Source organism: Labrus mixtus, chromosome 3, assembly GCF_963584025.1.
Source record: "Labrus mixtus chromosome 3, fLabMix1.1, whole genome shotgun sequence".
In the NCBI taxonomy this organism is placed as follows: domain Eukaryota; kingdom Metazoa; phylum Chordata; class Actinopteri; order Labriformes; family Labridae; genus Labrus; species Labrus mixtus.
In genome coordinates this window covers 14,896,192-14,918,894 of record NC_083614.1, presented here as the reverse complement: position 1 = coordinate 14,918,894, position 22,703 = coordinate 14,896,192, and the positions used below count along the sequence as shown (strand labels likewise).

The 22,703-nt window shown below is 41.3% G+C and overlaps 3 protein-coding genes across 3 annotated transcripts in view; 2 read left to right on the top strand and 1 right to left on the bottom strand.

Annotated features, from left to right (window-relative positions):
• cpamd8 (C3 and PZP like alpha-2-macroglobulin domain containing 8) overlaps positions 1–15,598 on the top strand; it is a 44,356-nt gene extending 28,758 nt beyond the window's left edge. The window contains exons 32-44 of the mRNA XM_061033154.1: positions 84–170; positions 332–468; positions 836–991; positions 1,685–1,747; positions 4,094–4,359; positions 4,464–4,551; positions 6,688–6,762; positions 6,882–6,987; positions 7,188–7,298; positions 7,384–7,596; positions 10,488–10,562; positions 13,447–13,648; positions 14,470–15,598. Of these exons, the coding sequence (XP_060889137.1) occupies positions 84–170; positions 332–468; positions 836–991; positions 1,685–1,747; positions 4,094–4,359; positions 4,464–4,551; positions 6,688–6,762; positions 6,882–6,987; positions 7,188–7,298; positions 7,384–7,596; positions 10,488–10,562; positions 13,447–13,648; position 14,470 (1,580 nt within the window). The 3' untranslated portion in view covers positions 14,471–15,598. The remainder of the gene's footprint in view (positions 1–83; positions 171–331; positions 469–835; positions 992–1,684; positions 1,748–4,093; positions 4,360–4,463; positions 4,552–6,687; positions 6,763–6,881; positions 6,988–7,187; positions 7,299–7,383; positions 7,597–10,487; positions 10,563–13,446; positions 13,649–14,469) is intronic.
• A 2,537-nt stretch (positions 15,599–18,135) lies between these two features.
• Positions 18,136–19,353, top strand: cimap1d (CIMAP1 family member D). The gene is made up of 3 exons (XM_061034799.1): positions 18,136–18,148; positions 18,492–18,637; positions 18,871–19,353. Exons 1-3 carry the CDS (start codon positions 18,136–18,138, stop codon positions 19,351–19,353), a joined length of 642 nt encoding a protein of 213 aa, XP_060890782.1.
• A 75-nt stretch (positions 19,354–19,428) lies between these two features.
• Positions 19,429–22,330, bottom strand: cks2 (CDC28 protein kinase regulatory subunit 2). Its single transcript, XM_061033156.1, has 3 exons — positions 22,111–22,330; positions 21,635–21,762; positions 19,429–19,942 (listed from the first exon to the last, which is right to left on the bottom strand). The coding sequence occupies exons 1-3, from the start codon at positions 22,167–22,169 to the stop codon at positions 19,899–19,901; spliced, it is 231 nt and encodes a 76-aa protein (XP_060889139.1). The 5' UTR covers positions 22,170–22,330; the 3' UTR covers positions 19,429–19,898.
• Positions 22,331–22,703: the final 373 nt, after the last annotated feature.

Sequence of the window (22,703 nt, the reverse complement as noted above, 5' to 3'; positions counted from 1 at the left end):
ATATTGATACAATGAGTCATTTGATACAGGAATGCCGCCCCTTCACCTCCTATGTCTCTATCTGACTTTGTTTGTCTTTGTAGATGGACTCACTCACTGGAGTCTGACTGGCAGCACTATGACAGATGAAGACACTTTCATGGGCTTCAGTGATGGCCTGTCTCAGTCAGGTATACTGCTCAAGTGTAACATTTAACATTCTCCTAACTATGAGTTTTATTAGAAGAATCAGTTACTGCTCCCTTGTGTTCCCTTGGTCAGATCTGATATTGTCTGATTGCCCAAAATTAAAATTAGAATTTTAAAAACAAATGAACTTGCTTTTTCCCAGTGGTGTCAGCAGAGGTGGAGATGACAGCCTATGGTCTTCTGACCTACACCCTCCTTGGGGATGTGGCTTCTGCCCTGCCTGTGGTCAAATGGCTCTCCCAGCAGAGGAATGCATTGGGTGGCTTCTCATCCACGCAGGTATCCCTATTTCTCGGACGTCTCTTTTTTTTTTTTTTTCATAGATTTTTGCAGCATCATTCAATGATATTTTTAGAAAACACAGTTTTTTCCCCTTTTCCCTGTACTTTCTCTCTATTTGAAAATATAATTAGCAGTAGAATAAATGACAAAAGTTATTTTTTATTTGTTTACTCTCTTGTTGAAAGCCCCTTTGTTAATGTTTGAACCTTTGTCCGTAAAATGTATGTTCATTTTTTTAATGTGTTTATTTATTTATACTTTATGAACCTCTGAAAATGAATGAACATAAGCCATTACTACTTCAGTCAGAATATGCTTCATCTATCCAGAAGCCTAATTGTCATTGTCCTAAACCCCTGTACAGGACACCTGTGTAGCTCTCCAGGCTCTGTCAGAGTATGCCATCCTGTCCTATGTTGGGGGGGTCAACCTCACCATCTCACTGGCATCCACCAACCTCGACTTCCAGGAGACAATTGAACTTAACAGAGACAACAAAAAACTCCTACAAAGTGCCAAGGTAATAGCAAAGCTAAAGAGAACCAAAGATTACAAATTAAAATGTATTCTTTAATGGGGGATGCTCAGTTAAATCAAATGGATTGATTGAAAAGATTATTTTTTTATTTCCACTTGTGAACCTTATTGCTTTGATGCACTCTAGAAACATTTCCCTCTTTAATACAGTGATTTATGATAGCAGTACTCACCAGAGCCATGCTTTGGAATGAAACATTAATCTCTGGGTTTCTATGTTCGGCTGTTTAGCAGCCAAGACCTTTCCACACTGCCAAACCAAACTGGGCTGGATTTCCCAAAAGCACCTTGTTGGTCTGTTGATTTAATAACTCTGTTTTATTAGCCTGGTTGCCCACACATTACAAACTTGAAGTGTGGGCAAGAACAACCTTAGCCGGAGCACTGTGGCGTCAGGTCAGCCCTGCTGTGTGAGTAAAAGTGCTCCTGTAGACAGCCAGAGCGGCTCAGGTGAGAGAGCAGTATTTCTCTGCTGGGCATGTTCCTCTGCTGTGATTAGTGGTGTCAGCTTAATTGGGGGCAATTAAGGCCTGCTGGTTGGTAGCCAGGGAGGCACTAGTGGCAGTGCAGCAGCCTACAGCATTCATTCACTTGATAAATGACTCATTCACCTCTCTCTGCCTCCTCTGACTCTCTTTGTTTCTCTTCTTTCCTCTGTCTCTCTTTTATTTCCCAGATCCCCAGTATCCCCACAGGCCTTTTTGTCAGCGCAAAAGGAGAAGGCTGCTGTCTCATGCAGGTAATATATAACTTAAAAGTATAAGCTCTCACATGGTTGGAAATCAAACCATGATGTCATGCTAACTTCATCTGCTTACAACAAGAATCTGGTGATACCAGAGGGGTTTTTTTTTGTCGCCTCCCAATGCCCAGATTCCTCTTTGTAAATTGGAGTAATCTGGTAGAGTTTAGTAGTTGCTTTGGAAAGTGTTGATTCCTGTGGCCCCCTGGTCATGATTCTGTTTACATCCTACCTTGGTACAGACAAACAGAACCCCCTTTCATAAACAGTAGAAGTTTTTTCCTTCTTCTGGGTGATATTCTGTCCTCTTGTCTTATCACCCATGTTTAAACATTTGCCTGCTTTAAAACCAAACAAATGAATAAATGGAAGAGAAGATGTTTACCTTTTTTTTTGGGGGGGGGGGGCTTAAATTTGACTGAGGCAGAGCCAGCTACAAAGCAGTGGATGTTGTGTCTCTGCTGCACAGTGCCTGAAACATCTTCCAACTTGTTCACCTCAGCAAGTTTCATACACACAAACACACATTTCCTTTCTTCACACTCCCAGCCCTCTCTACTTTCTCTCCATCCACACCTCTCCGTGCGTCAACACACTCCTCTGACAGGCCCTCAGGCCAGCAGCACCTGGGCTCTAATGAAATACAAGAGCGGGCAATCAAAGAGACCGGCCTGAGTGTGTGTTGAAGACGCACTGTATGTGATGAGTATACGTCCTGTGCCTCGGGATCATTATTTAGTAGCTTTGCAAAGGTCTCAAATCAGTGTGGATGATTTATTCAGAATGTGTACAGGTCTGGGTATAATAATCTTCTGTGAAATTTAAAAGAGCATCAAAGCAAGACGTTGTCCTCAGGCTGAAATAGAAGACTTCTGAATGCATGTCTTGTGGCCAGTGAAAATGATTTGTGGTTTATGCTATTAAGGGCTGACTATTTCTCTCCCCCCCCCCCCCCCCCCCCCCCAACTTTTTAGTCCTCTCCAGGCTGGAGGTCCTAAATATTTGAACTCAAACTACTAGTAGTAATAGCAGTAGTAGAAGTAGATTTTTAACATGTCATGTACCAAAAACGGGGCCCAGCTTACATGGGCTTACAAGCCTCTGAAGAACAAAGCAGATACAACATAATGAAAGAAAAACACAAATATATCACAGAACAGGTCAAACAATGACAAACCACAAGATCAACACAAGGTTGCTTTTTAGACATTAGAATGTCAAACACCTTTTTAAGCTGCTATAGTTTTGTAAATGAAACATAAAGCACTGTTGAAGACCTTTTAACACAAATTCAGCAAGCTAAAGCACATTTTGTGTTAACAGGTACTGCAGTCTATCTGCGTATTTCAGACATAGAGAAAAAATCGGGACTATGGTCTGACATTTTGTGTGTGTGATACAAGGACAAGAGAACAAAAAGTACATTTCACTTTGCAACTAGGACGAAGGCAATCAATGAGGCCAAAAATGTTGAAGGAAGTTTTACACAATTTCTTTTTTCATGATAATTATTACAATTGAAGTTTATTTATGAAGCACCTTTAAAACCAACGTCACAATGTACTCACCAGAGTATAAACAGCACAACAGTAAAACACACAACAATAAAATCCTATTCAAACTATGAAAATAAAAACAACAATGTAGCAATACATCAAGAAGACAGAGACAATAAAATAGAAACATCGACTAAAGGAGACAGTTAAATAAATAAAACAAGCACCACTTGAACTGGCGACCCTCCGGTTCACAACCCAAATCCCTACAGACTGAGCTACTGCCGCCCCTAATTATGTAAGGAGGGGGATTGGGAATAGTAGCTGAAGTACTAACTTAACACCTAATGTCCAAATGGAAATGACATAAAAGAACTTAATAAGAAGTCATTGGGTTTGCAGATATAACACTTCAGAGTAATACGTCATGATATTTGGCCTAAAATTAGCATTAGATTATTAGTTAAGAGCAAAGTAATAATTCTTCCTAAAGGTGACCTGAATGGATGTACAAAAGTTGTAACTATTCATCAAATAGTCTTTGACTCATTATTACACTAAACAACCACAGATGTAATCCTCATGGTGGCACTAGAGAAACATTTAGGAGATTACCATGTGATCAGGGGGATCAATCCTTTGATTAACATAAATGTCTGTACATCTGGGGTTCTGTCTTGTAGATGTTGTGATATCTTTTCACAGGAAAAGCCAGGGGATCAAGGAAGTCAATAGGGCACCATGAATGCCTGTACCAAGTTTAATGGAAATACATAAACTACATTTAGTATTTAGATGGATATCAATCTTCAACAATGTACTCCCATTTCATTTTCTTTGTCTGTAGATCGATGTGTCTTACAACCTACCTGACCCAGTATCCAAGCCAGCCTTCCTGCTCAAGGTGGACCTGAAAGAGCCTTTTCAGGAGCGACACCAACAGCCTCCCTCCTCCTCTTCATCAAATCCCCGTCACCCTTCCTCGCGTCCGCGTAGCCGTGCAGACAACCGCTCTGAACTTAACCGCAAGCGGCGGGCACCCATTGATGACGATGACCCGGCGGCTTACCAGGACAAAATGGATTTCCACATATCTTTAGAAGTCTGTGCCAGGTACAAATAAACACAACATGTACAAAGACGTTGGCTTGGCACATATGTAAAGCTCTGCCAGATACGATCGGCCATTTTCAAACTTACTCTCATTCTCTGTCTAGGTGGCTTCATTCAGGCTCGTCAAATATGGCTGTCATTGAAGTTCCGATGATTTCTGGATTCCGGGCAGATGTTGAAAGCCTGGAGAGGGTATGCAACCACATGAGTATACATGCACATACTTTCAAAATGTTGATATGTAGTACATCCTCTTAATATTATAGAAACCCTTTGAAACAAATTGTTGCTTTAAGTTAGTGGCTGGCAGATTGCTAGCCAGGCATTACATGTTGTAAGTAAGTGACCAAACAGAAAGGCAGGTAGAAAGAGACAGATGGGTCCACATCTGCAGGCAGCTGTATGAAAAGCAGTATTTTCATGGCATTCAACCATTTTTTATCATTTAATTGCAGACTTTTTTGAAAACTCCAATATCAAACATTCACCTCGACCAGTATGCATCCTTTGGCAACTTTCATAAAAACACACATTAATACTATGGATATGCATATTGATTGTTGGTGTTGGGAGGAAGAAGTATTTATTGGGGTCGAGGGACTCACATGCTCACTGGTCATTCTCTCCATTGAAATTTCTGGACAGAGCCAATCCTAAAAAGGCTTAGTTTCTAACTGCTGTGTGTTACACACATGTGCAATGGGAAAGTATTTCATGTGTGTTTTTGTGTGTCTTTGTCACATGGAATGGTCATTAAGGTGAAGGGGATTTTTATGGTGTTTTTTCATGTATAAAGGAGAAAGACCAGTCAACTCAGGCCCTGTGGAGTTACAATGTCTCGGGTTTAGAGGCTGTTTGACCTCTCAGTGCCTACAAGAGCAAACACACACACACACACACACACACACACACACACACACCTCATTGCAACCTCATGATGGACCTTAAATAAAACTTGTGTAATTTAGAACGGCAGAGGGAACAGAAATACATGTTAATGGACAGTAGATTAGACTGAAGGAGCAATGGTAAAAGGATTGACAGGCCATTTGAAGAATGGTTTAGTTATTGTGAATGAGAGAAAGTGATGTTAAATGTAAGGGCAGGATCCTGGTCAGCTCCCCAGCCACCCATCAGAAGCTTGTCCCTCATTACTAGATAATTATGGGCCTTAGTCTGCAGGCTTCCAAGTTTAAAAGAGCCACCTCTCTGGCTACCTGGGGAGATGTTAAACACTTGCACACACACATACTCACTCACAGTGTGTGTGTGTCGGTCGAGGCTGACCTGAGTTGCAGTGGCTAACAAGCTCAGTTTACACTCCTGCTGGCCTCCCTTGGAGTTTTACTGCTGCCTGCCTGACTGCCACTTGCATTCCTCAATTTATGGTGGCAAGCTTGGCTTCTGCAGTCATGTCTAGATGCTTTCATGGAAGCTGAAGTCATGAATGATTTGTCCAGTGACTGATTGAGAATAACCACAGCCTCTTATCACCCAATATAATGAGCTTAATTTAACATCTGGGGACACATTGAACATATAATGTTTGAGCTATGGGACGTCATTGTCAGTGTTTAGTTGCTAGATAGAAAACAATGCTTTTTTTTTTTTTAACACAAGGACAACTTGTCTGGTGTGTGCATCTCTGTTTGTGTGTATGTGTGTGTCTGTGTGTGTGTCTCGATGGCGCCAGCTCAGGCTGAGCACCTCATAAACCCCTACTCTCCAAAGGCTGCCACCTTTGACAGAATGAAAAAGCCCCCCACGGGGGAAATTAACTCTGCTGGCTCCCTATGTATACTCTCAAATTTGCAGTAAACAACTTCCACATTTCTCATTCAAAAAGTAAAATTAACAAGATATGGTCATGCATGTCTGATCCAGCTATATCCACCCAATTTGTGAAAAGGGTACATAACCACCATTCTTGGTATAAATCAGAGATTGGGCTGTCCCAGAGAAAAACAATGATCCTCTGTTGATTTCAAGTCATTTAGGTCGAGCTAATTAGATGACCTGTGCTGTATATTTTCACTGATGGCCATGTTGTCACGGTGAAGTGCATATGTTTTTATTCTACCATGTTGACTCTAATAGTTGGGGGGTACTGTACCTCAGGCGTACATTTTGAGTTTACATTTAAGTTTCAGATTCATACTCTAAGCATGTAGTTTGCTATATGCATACATACAAGATAACCTACACATTTTCTGAACCAATTCCAGCACTGAGCCAGACCATAATGTTTACCCTAACAGAGTGACTTGAGTCCTATTGTGTTCTATCTCCAAAAGTTAAGCTCGATTTTTCTCCCACCTGCCTCAACAGCTGCTGATGGACAAGCGAGTGGGTCTAAAGCGATATGAGCTGAACGGGAGGAAAGTGTTGTTCTACTTTGATGAGGTGGGTTTAATTCTAGTTCCTCCATGTTGTGGTCATCAGGAGTCAGTGTCAGTTCAAAGTCTATTTTATCTGTTGGATGTTTTTGTACTTATTTTTCTTTGTTTGTCAACCTTTCATAGATTCCCAGCCAGTGTATGACGTGTGTGGCCTTCCAAGCTGTCAGGGAATACATTGTGGGCAAGACAGCGCCTGTTCCGGTTAAGATCTATGACTACTATGAACCAGGTGTGCCTCTGATGAATATTTTTAGTACCACTGTTTAAAGACAGAGAGTTGGAAAACTGTCTAACTTACCATGATTTATGAAGTGACTTCTTTTTTAGTGGAAATGGGGAAGTTTATGATGCAGTTATGGTGAGTGTCATCATTGTTTTGTGTGTGTGGATGTGTGAACGTGCTGGTGTGGGTCTGTGCTTGTTTTGTAGCCTTCGAGGCCACCCGGTTCTACAATGTTAGCGAGAGCAGTCCGCTGGCACGGGAGCTCTGCGATGGACCCACTTGCAACGAGGTGGAAAGTTCAACCAATCAGTGGATAGGTGAGACTTGTGCTAGGAGTCTAATGATTAACAGATGCCCAACTTCCATCAATCTTTTAAAAAAAAAAATGTTTTTTTATTTCAGGTTTTGTGCAGGCCAACCAATGCAATAATGTGTTCGGATGTCTGGAGGAGGAGCAGTTTGAGCGCTGCACTTGCTACAGGGACTGCGGTTACGATGGGGAGCCAGTTTGTGGGTCGGACGGGCAGCTCTACCAGAACCAGTGCCAGATGGAGGTGTTTGCCTGTCGAAATGGGACACGTATCAAGCAGGTTCCGTTGACCCAGTGTCCTCACAGTAAGAGCTCTCTTTATTATAAAAGTCACACTCCATTCATTCATGCTGCTGCTTGCACTGCTATACCCTGCTTTAAGACCACATAGTCTGTTGACGAATCAGCGCTAAGCAGGTAAGGTTAAAACGGGAGATGTCATGTCTTAAATAGTGAACTCACTACCCACTGTAGCTACATGAAAAACTAAAGTGGGGATGAAAACAACTTAAAACAAAGATGGTGGCGCGACGCAGAGTCCCAGTGCTCATGTAAGGGCAGCTTTTGTAAGATTTTTTTGAGGACATTAGCTGCCGGGGACGTTCAGAGAATTTTAGAGGGTTAGGGTCTCAAATTCATAAAAGGGCCTTTTTTTAATGAAATAAATATATTCCTGGAATGAAAAATGTTGTAAGACTTTTCAAGGAATATTCAAATATATTAATTTAAACAATGTCATGACTGAGGGTAGTTTAAACAGTGATGTTTATTTATTTTATTTCTGTATATTTGTCAGGGACAATACATGTAGGCATTGTTACATCTAATTAAAGTGCAACAGATGCAATGTATATAGTACTTCTAGCCATGGCTAATTTGCAGTCCTTGTCCCTCATTAGATAGATGACATTTAATCAATCATACATGCAAAAGATGTTTAGGAGCCCTTTCTGGAGTTAACAGTGTGAAGAGTCACTCTTGTACTGTGGTCACTGCCAACACAGGTAGATTCCTTCTTCTAGTGTGAGGAGCACAGCTAGAGTTTTAACTGCAACATGAGGCCTCGGCACAGCAGGTTGCCGCTTCAGCTGTACTGGAGAAATGTAGGACTGTTTTTACAATCAACAAAAGCTTGAAACTTGAAAGAAAGAACTTGATGTGCTAAGACAAGCAGGTTTACTCTGCCAACACAGACCCTCAGCAGCTTCAAGTTTGGTTGTAGCCAATACACATTGTATTCAAATTAATGTTTACCATCCCAAGCAACTCTTACCAATACCTCTGACATCTAACCTGCAGACACTCAGCTTAATACTGCTGGTGAAGATGCACTTCCTCTCTCTCACCTCCCCTTCTTTATTTGGGCTTTTAAAAGTTTATTTTTGGGGGGGGGGGGGTTGCCTTTATTAGATAGGACAGCTGAAGAGAGACAGGAGATGTTGGGAGGAAAGAGTTGGGGATGACATGCAGCAAAGGGCCGAGGTTGAATTTGAACTAACGGCCACTGGGATGAGTACTCTAGCCTCTGTACAAGGGGCTCGCGACATAACCGCTAGACTATGGGTGCTCCGAATTTGGGTGGCTTTAAGTGACACATTAACTCACACACTTTAATGCTATCTGGGTTTTGTTTTATAGCAATGACAGTCAAGGTGAATTCTATTTTATTTGTGCTGTGGCAATAGAAAATTACACTGGCAGGACTGAAAGTTCAGCAAGGATTTGTTAGGGCAAAACAACAAATTGGCTAACATGGACACAATGTCCGACTGAGTCAATGTGGCAAAAGGCATTCAGCTTCATTATCATTAGAAACACTTTAAGACTTTTAGGAAATTGTAATTGAGATGTCTACATTTTACTTTATTTTGGAAAATGAAAGATATTCTTATACTTCTACTCTTTCTGCTCGCATCTGTCTTTAAGATCTGTCTTTCATCACACAATGGGAGTCGAGCCCCCAGACGGACCAACACTGTGATCAAAGTAAAACCCTATAAAAGGCTGCATGCTCCTCACAATCTGAACTGTTAGTATCTCAGTCTAATCAAACTTTATCATGGATTCTTAACAATGCAACTTGTTCAAAATTAATTGTGCAACCCCTTCAGCATTTAAAAATTAAAAAAGCATGTCAAAAATATCGATACTTGGCCGCCATGACACAATTAAATATCGCCACACAAAATATTGCGATACTATGCTGAATCGATTTTTTCCCGCCACCTCTACTAATGACATATGTAGACTTTTTATGTATGCAATAGGTGCTTTGTAAATCAAAGACACTGAAAAAACATCTCACAACTTTTCTCTCTCCAGAGGGAATAAATGTGTCTGTATAGGTGTGTGTTCTCTCGATCTCTTGTGATCTTGTGTAATTTATTGGAAGCAGTCAGTTGTCTTTGATGTATCACAATCTGAGTGTGTAATCGTCCGCATGCCCATTGTTCATTTATCTGTATGTGTGTGTCTGCACGCACATGCACGTGTGTCTACGCTCATCTGAGTGCCGTGATCTGAGCTGTAGAAACAGCTGTTCAGGTGTTGAGCTGATTACTGGATGAGTTTTCTAAGGAGAACAACCCTCCGCAGCCTCCTCCCCCCCCCCCCCCCCACCCCCCCCCTTTTTTTTTTTTTTTTTTTGCTCTCTGCTGTATTACAGGGCTCTCTCCAAATGACAGAGTGCTTTTGTCCTGCCCTTTGAAATCCTTGTCACATTCCTTTCCGACGCACAGCCCAACAACAAAGGAGACCTTCATGTTGTGGAGCAGATTGGAAAAAGGCATAGACAAAACTTTGGTGGGAAAAGACCTTAGTTTGTGCCAAGTGGTTCATGCTGTAGTTTATCAAAAGAATTAGATTTTTGTTTCAAGTTCCCCGACATTGTTTGTTTGTGTATGCTTGTGTGGGGGAGATTCCTGCCACCATTTTCCTGTTTTGAAAAAGAAAAAGATACAATTTGTTTCCACACACAGCCCCTCTGGCTGCTATTTCTGGACGGGTTTTGATGCAGGCCTCTGTTGAGACTAAGTGTACATCATTATTTTGCCAAGAAGTGTTGCGCAGTGGGCTGGATAATGCTTCTGTGCAGTATTTAGATTATGCAACACTGAAACTCTGTTGTTTCTGTTACTAGTTTCCTTAGCTGCTGTGAATAAAATGTGAATACTCTAATGTGTGTTTTTATTTCCAGTGGCTCCCACAGTGGAGGACAAGCAACCCATAACACGCCAGGAAACTGAGCAGCCCTCAGTGCCCGTACACACAGGTAACCTTAAGAACTGCACCTTTCCCAAATCATACGCCCATTTATCACTCACTTCACATTTTTTCAAAATCACCTCTTGCTTTTTTCTCCTGCTTTTAAACTTTCGCTCCATCTGCCTGTTTAGGCCAGAAATAACCAGCACCAGGGGCAGTAGCACTCAATAGATATCAGACTCTCTCACTCACAAAGTTGAAAGTTTCTCGATTAAGCATATTTGAGTCAGCAGTATGTTTTATCGGCCGTCTGAATGCTACAGCTTTGATTGTTGTAGGGATCAATAGGTCAATCCGAGCTCCTGTGTCAGCTCAATGGAATGGAATGGAAAATGGAAAAAGTTGAGACGTCAATCATGTCATGTGTTATATGTATGTAGCATTTAATTACGCTGCATGTTACTTCTTCTGTGATGTAGGTTATGGGAGTTCACAAGGGCGGGAAGAAGAAAGAGTGAGAGACAAAGAGATGAAAGGGTGCATGGGGGATGTGGAGCCTGAAATCAAAGAAAGGGGAGAAAGAGAGTCAAAGAGGGATGAACAGGGGACAAGATGAAAGTGCAAAAAAAGCGGGGCTGGAAGAGAGAAAGGACAAGAAGAGCAGATACCTAGGTGGGGTATGTGGCAGAACATTCCCAAGCCACCTCATCATGTCTACAACCGGTGTGATAAATAGGAGGATAGGTTTCACACTGCGGGCTTGATTGTTGCTCTGCCATGAGCTTGGAACAGCTACCACTTTCAGAGAGGCAGCCAGAGAATTCCTGTAGGGAAGTTTGGCTGCATGTGAAGGGAGGATGTGGCTGTGTCACATTTGGCAACAAAAATATAAAGGGGCACTGTTAATCAGAAGCTGCTTGAGCATGCATACTGTACATATATGCTGTATGTGTTTTTACTGATAAGTAACATTAAGGTCTGTGTGTGTGTGTGTGTGTGTGTGTGTGTGTGTGCGTGTGCGTGTGCGTGTGCGTGTGTGTCTGTCTGTGTGTGTGTGTGCGTGCGTGTCTGTCTGTGTGTGTGTGTGTGTGTGCGTGCGTGTCTGTGTGTGTGTGTGTGTGTGTGTGTGTGTCTGTGTGTGTGTGTGTGTGTGTGTGTGTGCGTGCGTGTCTGTGTGTGTGTGTGTGTGTGTGTGTGTGTGTCTGTCTGTGTGTGTGCGTGCGTGCGTGCGTGCGTGCGTGCGTGCGTGCGTGTGTGCGCGTGCGTGTGTGTGCGCGTGTGTGTGTGTGTGTGATGTGGCACAGCCTGCACTGACTTGTTTTCTCAGCCTGCAGCTCCCAGTAGCTGCTGCTCACAAAGCTGCTCTCAGTCAAAGGTCTCCTTAGTTCAAAAGCTAACACTTCACACAAACAGCAGGAAGGCTGCACACACACACACACACACACACACACATTTTACATCATGCAAAACATACCTACCCAAACTCATCCATACACGTGAACACACACTAACCTACAACAAGGTAACCCTGGGATGATTAGATTGAATTGAAAGTACTATGAAAACACTGTCATTGTAAACCATTAGATTGCTGACAACATGCCCGCTAAGTGCACTCAGAATGTAATAGGTGAAGGCGGGCTGTGCCAAGGAAATGACAGTTTCCACTGGAACAGTGGAGGAAGCTCTGGAATTAGCTTCCATGTGCAGACTTGTCTTATGAGTGAACTCTACCAGAGATCATCATACAGTTTAGGGGATGCACACACTTAATTTGAGAAGAGATTTTCCCTTGACTGCATGTAATTTATACATAGAAACTTTCCAATTTGTGGAATGTGTGTGTGTGTGTGTGTGTGTGTGTGTGTGTGTGTGTGTGTGTGTGTGTGTGTGTGTGTGTGTGTGTGTGTGTGTGTGTGGGGGGGGGGGGGGTTAATCCTTACCTTAAAGTGCGATATTCATCCATACCATTCATCATAAAATAAATATTTAAAAAAGAGCTGTACACTTATCAAACCAATAGTGACTTTGAAGTAGTATACAACAGTATGTCAGTATGTGAGATCACAACATCAAGCAGAGAGGGACCCCTACTGTCTGTGTTAGGGTACTACTTAAAGAGCCTCAGATTTGGTAAACAAACAGGAGTCGTGTTTGCATCCAGAGCTGCTCACCAAAAAAAAAAAACACTTTGTATGTCCTTGGGTTATGACAAAGGAAAAATGTTTATTTTCTTTGTAAAATTAAACAACCAGTTATTCTAAAATCTACTATTGGAAGTTTTTTATCTGGTTAATAAGCCGAACAAAACCAGACAGAAGATTGACCTTTGATTTGTCTTTCATGTTGAACCGTGTCCCAACTTGTAAAACAAATGTCTTATAATGCAACGTTCATGTTGGCCTTGCTAACTAGCTACATCTTGCTTTTGGATTATTCGGACGAAGACACAATGTTGTTAAATGTATCTTTATCAATAAGTTTACTCTTTCAGCATAGCCATAATTGTTAGTAGTAGGCTACACCAGATGTATGAATGTTACTAAAACAAAGTTTTCAAAGTGTATTTAGCTGTGATATGAAACTGAACAAATACGTTCAAAAGAACATATGAAATACAAAACACATTTATAAAAGGACCATACACCACCCCATACAACACATACACCTGTTCCTACTAGAGAGCACAAACAGGACGATACACCAACCGTACATATACACACACAAACAAAGATGAACTAGCAGCCAAAGGCACGAGGGAAAAGCAACGTTTAAAAAATGCTCTCCACATCAAAATCTAAACAACATCAGGCATACATCTTTTGTCCACAGGGGAAACCAAACAAGGAAAGAAATAATGCAACAGTTAAATGTTCAGGGTTTACGTTTTGCCTTCTTTTTGTTGCTAAAGTCTCATTCTCGTTCTTTTTACCCTGCCCTAATGTCTCCAGGTGAGGAGGAGCAGGGTTCCATGGCAGAGGTGTCCTACTACTCCTACGAGTACGACCCGGACTCTGAGCCCTTCCTTGCTGATGCAGACGGAGGGGACCAGTTTGACCTTCCTGAGGGTGGAGGGGATGTAGAGCAGAAGGTGCTCCTGCAAGCGAATACCCAGCAGCCCACACTGGACACAAAGAACATCCCTGAGCGATGGTACAATCTTCTCCGTCTATATATTTTTGTGTCAATGTTATTAAGGGTTTCTGAATGTCTGGAAGATTTAATCTTGTGTTTAAATAGCTTAGAGTCAGTAGTAGGTATTTATTTGTATTTACGGATATTTTTGTGTGTGGAATGATCTTGAAAGGTTCTCATTAGAGATTTATATTTCACTGTTAAAGGAAGAACGTGCAACATTTTACACATAAATACAATATATATATCCTCATGTCTCTCTGAGTCATGACTGTCTACAATGAGTGAGAAGCGTGAAACCTGCCAGCTGTATTGTTGTCGGGCCGTGTTTACATCATGATTACATGGACGGGACGGCCTTGTGTATAAAGCTGTTTTATTCAAGGACTAGAGAAATTAAAAATAACATAGCCTACTCACTGCTTATTTAAATGTCATGTCAGTGTCTTTAGACCACGGTCATTCCGTGTCACTTTATGTGCAAAATGAAGCTATGAGTGAACCAAAGTGTGCTAACATTAGTCTGCTTTTGCAGCTCAAGCAAAGGACAAAATTTTTCCACCGCTTGTGCTTAATAGTGCTTTATTATGGTGCGTTCTAATTCATAACTCCTTCATGTGAGCGCGAGTGGAGAGTGGTTGGAGGCGTGTCGCTGGAGGAGAGCGGAGGCTTCAGAATAACGGAGGTGTCGCCAAACAGCAGTACGTTTCGGTTTAATGCTGGTGCTAAAGGGCGACATCTACTGGATCAAAAAGTCGCACATTCTTCTTTAAAAAAGGTTTAACATTATCTCAGACAATCCTGCATTTAAAACGTGTCCTGTTTCTTGTCGTCCACAGAAACGCTGAAAGACTGAGGCCATACCCACCTCCAAATTGTACATTATTTGTGAATATGCTAGTGAATGGAAAGAAAGAAGAGTCTTGGGACTTGCCCTGCCAGAAAGAAAGAAAGAGATGGTGGAGTCTGGAGAAAAGTGTGTGTGAGAGTGTGTTGTGTCATTTTGTATGTAGTCTGTGTGGATGCATTTATACGTATGTGTGCGTGGTTGGATGTTACTATGTACGGTTGCTGTAAAGCCAGTGTCCTCCAGACTTCTCTTCGTCCAAACTCCTGGTCACCATTGGGCACCATAGCGTCTTTGTTATTCACTGTACTGCCTTTATAATCACTAGAAGTAATAATCAAGTATTTATGTTTGTAATTACACCTGACTGTAAGCAAAATATTTTGTTATTTTCTATCTGTGGTATTTATTTGTAGTTAGAGGTCATATCATTTTCTGTTTTTTTTTTGTTTTGTTTTGTTTTTTTCTGTTCTTGTTTTTCTTTGCCCGTTCATACAGTCTACTCTTTACTCTTATGGTTCTTTGAGTTCAAACAAAAGATATATACTGTCAAAGGCATTTTTTGTTCTTTCATAGCAAGCTTTAACCCATTCCTTGAATTGTTGATGACATTCCTGTGCTGGTATCCTGCTGTAAAAGACATATGCTAACCATATGCTTTACAGAAACATAAGCTCAAATGTATTTCTTTTTTTTTTTTGAATTTTTTTGGAGCTTTTTGCATTTAACAGACAGCGCAGCAGAGACTGACAGGAAACATGAGGAAAGAAGAGGACTGAAATGCAACTGAGGCCACAAAGCGAACAGAAGCTCAGTGTATGTGGGCCTCGGGTTCACAAGGATGCATCAATTCAAGTGTTTCTGGAAGAATTCAACCGAAACACCCACAACATCTACTCTCAAGTCACCTTTCACCTTACCTACCTTGAGATTTGATTGTACAGTTCATAAGCTATTTTTGTTTGTGTTCAATTTAAATTTTTAAAGCAATAAACTGAAAAATCAAAAATTACGTTTTGAATTAATGTAAATGGACCAAATTTGATTCAATGTAGTCCCTATTCATTTCAGATATTGCGCTTTTTAAAACAAACAAGAATAAAATTTGTATACAATCCAAAGTTCTGGCTTTGTTGCCTTCACACTCTCTTGCTTGATGCTGCTGTGGTTAATTAGCAGACAAGGTGGCTTCTACACTTTTCACCACACTTTCTTCTGTTTTAGCTAATGCCATCACACTTCTAAAACCTCTGCCTGTGCTTTTAGAACAGGAAGATCATTGCAGATGCTGCAGAGTACAAAGAACTGCCTCAATAGCAGAGGAGCAGCAGTGCAGTTTTTTTTAGTTTGAAAGCTGTGTTTCTCCATTTCCTTTGAAAGGCTAGTTAAGTCTGGAGATCATTTCCTGTCAGCAGTGAGCTGTGTTACAGCCCGTCTGTTTCAGAGGGCTCTCTGCTCTGATAGCTGACTCTCTGAACTCTGGATTGCTTCTGCTTTAGAGACAAAAATCATGTGCATGTGGATATAAATGTATGAACTCCGTGTACTGTACATCTGTAGGCTTCCCTGTGGACTGCATGTGTTACCAGAAGCAACAGCAGGGAGAGAGTTAGAGCTTGTTAAAGTTTAATGTTTGTTTTCTGCACATGTCACTTGTCGACCCTCTCAGTTACTGTGGCCTCTGGCTACTCAGGCCTTCAAATGAGTCCTTAAAATCCCAACTTGTAATAATTAAATGGGAGTAGAGGAGATCAAAGACAGCCAAACAGCATCTGCATATTTAGTTTAACCTTCATTTAAAGAAGAGAAACCAGAACATTAAGAAAATAGGACAAGATATACTTAAAGTCACTGTAGGGAATTTCATCTTGGACTAGCAAAGTCACATCTTTGATATTAGTTCGGGCTTCGGTTTCTCCAAGTATGCTGCACTTCATCCAACCTTGCATCTGTGTTTATGGAAATGTGTGAAATTGAAGTTGAAAGTTACAGATACAGCAGGATTTACCTCCCCAGCTTCAATGGAAAAACTGTGCTCCGTTGTTGGCATTGGACCAGTGCAGGGGACCTGGACTCAACAAACTGTCTACAGCAGTCTCTGTGGCAACGGCATGCATGGCTGAAGAGTGATATTGTGTCTCCAGTCTCCACACTGTGATGAGCAGAAAGAGTAAAAAGAGAAAGGAGGGAAAGGGGGATCTTGGTTTGCAGGGGGAGCTAGCATTACATGAGAGCGAATCGGAGTGATGACATTGTTCCTTAGTACCAGCTGAGTGCACCTTTACATCCAACTCTGTGCAGGTAGGGCTATTCATCAGTCTGAGCCCCCCCACATGGGAAGCTGCTGGACAAAGGGACAAACAGGCAGATAATTAAAGCGCTGTCTTGTGTAGAGCCTGCTCTGCTGCTGACACTTCAATATGTATTATACGGCTCAGGTTTCCTGATTGTTTCAGAGGAAATTAGGGATTGATTCTGGATCATCCAGGGGTCTGGGTTTCACTGTCGTCCAGGACAGGTATGATGCTGCAGCCAGGAGGTATAATACAGTGAAATCTGAAGGAAAAAAACAAAAAGATTGACATGGATTGAGGAGTTAGGCTCTTCTGAAATGCTCATTTGATGACTGAATTGACAAGTATGCTGCCTGACTGCTGGAAAGGAGGAATCACCTGTGGAAAGATGCAAAAACAAAGCGTTAAAGTTTTTTTCATTATGATAAGGTCTTAAATATCATTATTTATTTGGGCTTCCTGTTGTCATGACTGAAATAGAGTATGGATATTTCTGTAGTTATGGCTCGGTTGAGATGTTCCTGAGTGTTCTAGCCCTTCAATAAAAAGTCAAATGGAGAAAAAATACCCAGTTATTGCAGGACGGGAAAAAGGTAGGTCCAATGATTTAAATTTCTAATCCATGTGTATAAAAGCGTTTGCCCTGCATTAAGGCATTAATATTAATATCTACTTCATATACTTGGTTGTTTTCATGATTTCAAAGGGGATATGTTGACTTGAGCAAAGTAAAGGACTTGTCAGTGTGTAGACCTGCCAGGACTCGTTATTTTCTGTGAAATATGCTACCTCCTGCTCTGCTTTCTCACATGTACCTGAACACCTCAATGCTGATGTCATGTGCAAACTATATGCTGCTTTTTTTATTGCTTGTTTTTCTTTCAAATCTAAACTGCTGTTATATTAATTGTTTTGAGTAATTTTAGAAGGCATGTTTGTTTATAGTAGGGTTTCTTCTCTGTGAGGTTGTTTGTTAAGGTGTATTTATATGTTGGTTCTTTTCTGTTAAACCGCTGGACAGCATCTTGTCTTTCAGATACATCAGCAATATGACAAATAAATAGACTCAAAATATCTTCTAATACAAGTCATGATTTAGTGTAAAACTCTCCCTTTCTGATAATCTTTGTCATTGTGTTCTGTAAAGTTATTGTACTTCAAAGTGTGTGTGAATGTGTGTGTGTGTGTGTGTGTGTGTGTGTGTGTGTGTGTGTGTGTGTTGGCCATCTCTCTATTTAATACTCTCTCTCTCTCTCTCCCCTATAGGGCCAGGGCCTGGACGTTATGGACTTCCTCCCACCATTGGATTTATTGGCCATGACTTCACTAAGCTAACCAGCCCTGCCTATTCTTTTCATGGCAGGATGAGTGACAATAGTGAGTCCTTCATTTCTTACTCTATTGTTAACATTAGCAACTAACTACAAAGTTGTTATTCACGTGAGTACTTACACTTTTGGTTACAGTCCTGGTCAGAACTTTGACATTAAACCTTAATTAATATACCGGTACGCCAATGACCTAAACTTTTAAGTGGTGGTCATCCTTAGTGGTGTACTGTCACATTAAATTCAGTAGGGGGAGACAACACTTCATAATTCTGAAATGAGCTTCACTTTCTCATGTTCATACAGAAACTTTATTTCAGAAGCATGGCAGGACAAAAACAGAGTGACAAAAGATACATTGATTTGATCATAAATGTGTACTTTCCTTGCAGTGTATTGTGTTGACTCAAGTCCGGGGCCTCAGTATCATGTTGACGCAAAAATGACTCGTTTTGGAAGGGATGGAACACCTGCATACTCAATGTTGGGAAGAGTGAAAACTCAGAGTAAGTTTCTATTTTTTAAAAGGAAAAATATTGTCCTTAATGCACAAGTTTTTTTCTCCCACATGTTAATTTATATGTTGTTGTCAGGATGTATTGATTTACACTAAAACCAAACTAAGAGCTCCAATAGAGTGCACAATTATTTTGGACAATACTTCTTGATGTAGTTTGAGATGTTACGACGGAAAATCTGAACCACCTTTTTGACCACGATCCCTGCCATATGCTGTTTGTTATTCTAGTTTTTTTTTGTTTTCTAGAGGAGCTACTCCAGACACCTGGTCCAGGTGCATACAGTCCTGAGAAAGCCCCACCATGCAACCTCCAGCGCAGACCCCCGTCCTACACAATGAGCGCTCGCACTCACTACCGAAGCATCGACTCAGTACCGGCTCCTAACAAGTACTCTCTCCCTCCACTCATGGGCCCTCAAGTCCCAAACAAGCCAGCCAGTGCCAGCTACACCATGTCAGGTAGATACAGCACAGGGGGACCATCTGTGGATTTGGCCAAGACACCAGGGCCTTGCAGATACAACAGCACAGACCCCAGTGTTTATCTAACCCGGCAGCCAGCATTTTCCATGCTGGGGCGTCACAGCTTACCCAGAGATGCTACCAAGAAACCAGGTCCTGGGACTTACAGTCCAGAAAAAGTGATTGTTCACAAAGCAAGAGCACCAGCCTTCTCCCTGGGCATCAGACACTCCGAATTTGTCACTCCACTGGTTGTCAATGTCTCAGACTGAAAAATCATCCACTCCTTAAAATGACAGAAAAATAAATTCTGCAACTTGGTGGGGGAAAAAATGAATGAGCAAACATGTGAGGAAGTACATTTTATTACATTCTTTCAGCAACACAGAACTGGTTGAATCAACCAGTGACTTACTTTCAAAATTTATAATATCTACAAATAATATTTACAACACAAACAAGTTTAAAGAACAGGAAATATTCAAAACATAGAAAGCTCTCTTGAGAAAAGGATGGACATGAGGAAAATGAAACCATAAGACGGTTTGACCTATCAGAAAAGAAATTGATCGCAACAATATGGCATCAAAGGAGGAAATTATACTTATCATAAAATAGCATCATATTGTACAGATGGAATGGAATAAAGTCATTTGCCTCTCATTACCTCTAAAAATTGAGGGAGACGTAAAAGAAAAATCAGAATAGAAAATGTTGTCTACACAATACATTGGAACATATGTAGAGATGTGTGTCAGAGATGTAATTTCCAAAATCAGCAAAAAATACTAGCAGGCGTTTTACAGATGGCTCCTGTTTAATCCTTTGGGAGAGGTCTTCTGAAAAGGAGTATGTGTGGCTCTGGAGAGTAAAGCAAAGGAGAGGTTTTTATCAGCATTACCTTACAGTACACTGATTACTCCATACACTGGACTATAATGAACGCAGTTATACGTGAGTATAAGCTTATACTCTTGGAGTCCCCTCAGGACCCGGACAGTAAAAAGGGATTACATTGCTGTCAATTATAACATTAATTTGACATTTGAAATTGAAAATTTGGTAAATCCCAGAAGAATAGGCCTACACAAACTTGTTCTTGCCAAAAGACATTTGAAGCAATCCATAAAGTGTCATGATTTTAATTAAAGGGATACTTCACCAATTTGCATTAAGCTTTGTATCATTAGAAACCTGGTAGTATTTTTGAATGGTCGTGCATCCCGCCCTCATTTTCCCGAGACTGTAAATCTTTGTATTTCTTGTCTGAAAAGGAGCCTCCGATGACGCAAAAAACGTCACTTTGCGTCATCAACGGCTGTTGTGGTTAGCTGGGTGAAACTACATCGCTAGTTCCTCATATTTTCGACCACTGAAGCTTCAGACTTATCACAGATCAGTGGGTGGGAACTCACTCCCAGAATGGAAACTTAACATCCGCCATATTGCTTGGAAGCTATGCTAACAGGCTCTGTGGAGAAAGCTGATAAGAACCGTCAATAGCGAAAAAAATTACGTTTCAACTTCAAACTGATATGGATGAAGGGGATTTTGAAGGTCTTGTGCTCGAATCGGATGTTCGTGGATATCTCTACGAGCGGCAATATAGCGGCGAGGCGGCTGCTGCCTCCTGCCTCGGCTGCAGCGGTGAGGACGAGGAGCCCGGGGCGGCTCGAGCTGGGGCAGACTCTCACTGTTTGCCTATGGACACAGACATAGAGTCTGTTTTCTGCCAGGAATTTCCAAGATGCCAATTCCTTCAGGAAGAAATCTCGGAATCAGTTGAGGAAACGGCAGTATGTGTTGTAGTAAATGTCTGTAAACCTGACCTTAGTGGGAGTAACCTGCAGTGCTGTGCATTCTGGGATTTGGTGTCTTTCATCCACATGAGCTAAAAAAGACACTTTCTGCCTTTTCTCGGTCAAGAAGGCACCAACTTCAAAATGTATTTCACATTTCTACAACATAAATGACCTAATGTCAATACAGATTCATGTTTCAACAGGTGAAGTATTCCTTTAATACAGTGGTTCCCAAAGTGGGGGTCGCGGCCCACTGGGGAGTCGCGGAACACTGTTAGGAGGGTCGCGAGATTCCTTTCAAAAACATATGAAAATGGTTTAAAATTTGATATTTCACCCATTCATTTGAAAATACAGTAGGTAAAAAAAATAGTCTTAAATTAGTCTTACAATAAATTACAAAAATAATACAATGGTGTTTGGGCTATTGTTTGCTGTTTTAATGCCAGTGTTTTGACCTAGTGTGTCAAATGTGGGGTCCCAAGTATCTATCACCGTCATAATGGGGGTCGCAAGCTGAAAAGTTTGGGAACCCCAGCTTTAATATGTGCAAACCTAATTTTGACAACCTCCCTCTGGGCAGACCAAGCCCCTCCCCATTGCAGAAAATGACATTTACTTTAGCTGAGCATGACAATGTTTTTGTTTTGCATAGGATATGGACTACTGATTATTACACTAATCTGACAGACCAGTAGCTATTTGCATGTACAGTTGGGGTGTTTTAAGACAATAGTGCATGGTAACTCACCCGGTTTGTGAATCATGTAGTGAATCCAGCCCTGGCTCTGTTGCACCCCCAGTCCCCTCCACTCGTCTTCTGCCATCAGGTGGGAGGAGGGCACCAGTTTAGACAGCTGCTTTGGAAGCACCACATGTCTATATATGGGAAATAACACCGTTAAAAATTACTTTAAAAAGAGCCTCAGAAACACCTAAAAGTACAAAAAAAACACAAATCTAGCGCTGACCGAGCATTGACTGTAAAAGCTTCAGGAGTAAAAACTTCATGTTTTAAAGCGTCAACACCATCAGAACCAAAACGATAAAAAGTTACCACATATAGCAGAGGAGTGGACCTGTTAGCTCAGTTGTTTTTATCGAGTAGTTGCTTGTTTTGAGACACGATAAACATCACTTGATACGCTGTAACATTTTGTATTTTTACTTCACTGACGACGCCAGCTGACGTTAGCTTAGCAACGAAGCTAACAACGTCAATCATACCTGTACTCGAACTCCTCGTCGTTGTACTTGTCAGAATAGAAAATCTGTTTTTTCGACATGTTCGATTGATGATAAAGGTTAAGGCTGAAGTCCAGAGAGCTTCTTGCGCGATGTAAAGTAGCTTGCTTACTAACTTATATGTAATATTTGCGAGAGCTGCAAGCTGCTGTCATCTGCCGCTGTTTTCAAGGAACAATTCAAACACCAACGGTTCCCCGCTCTCCCCGGATTGGTCGAGGCAGCAGCACGCGGTGTTTCTGTCTGGTAAGATCGTCTATGTTCTGAACGATGAAGCACTCTGAAGCTTTAAGCGAAACTTTTCAACGGGCTAAACATGGTTTGCAACAGTAGGTGTATTTTTCTCTGTACATTTAAGACATAAAATCAAGGTGCTTTTTCAAGTTTTGTTTTGCAGCCTTTAGTTTAAATACGTATTAGGCGTTTTGGACAGATGATATTTGAAGTAGTTTTGGAAAGTTTCTGGTCCCTATCCTGGAAGCTTTTTCTTGCAGAGAAAATGTCTTCGCCTCGTAATTTTCTCTGCGGCTTCTTGACCACGAGGGGGTGGGCAAAATAGGGTCGTGGGCAAAATA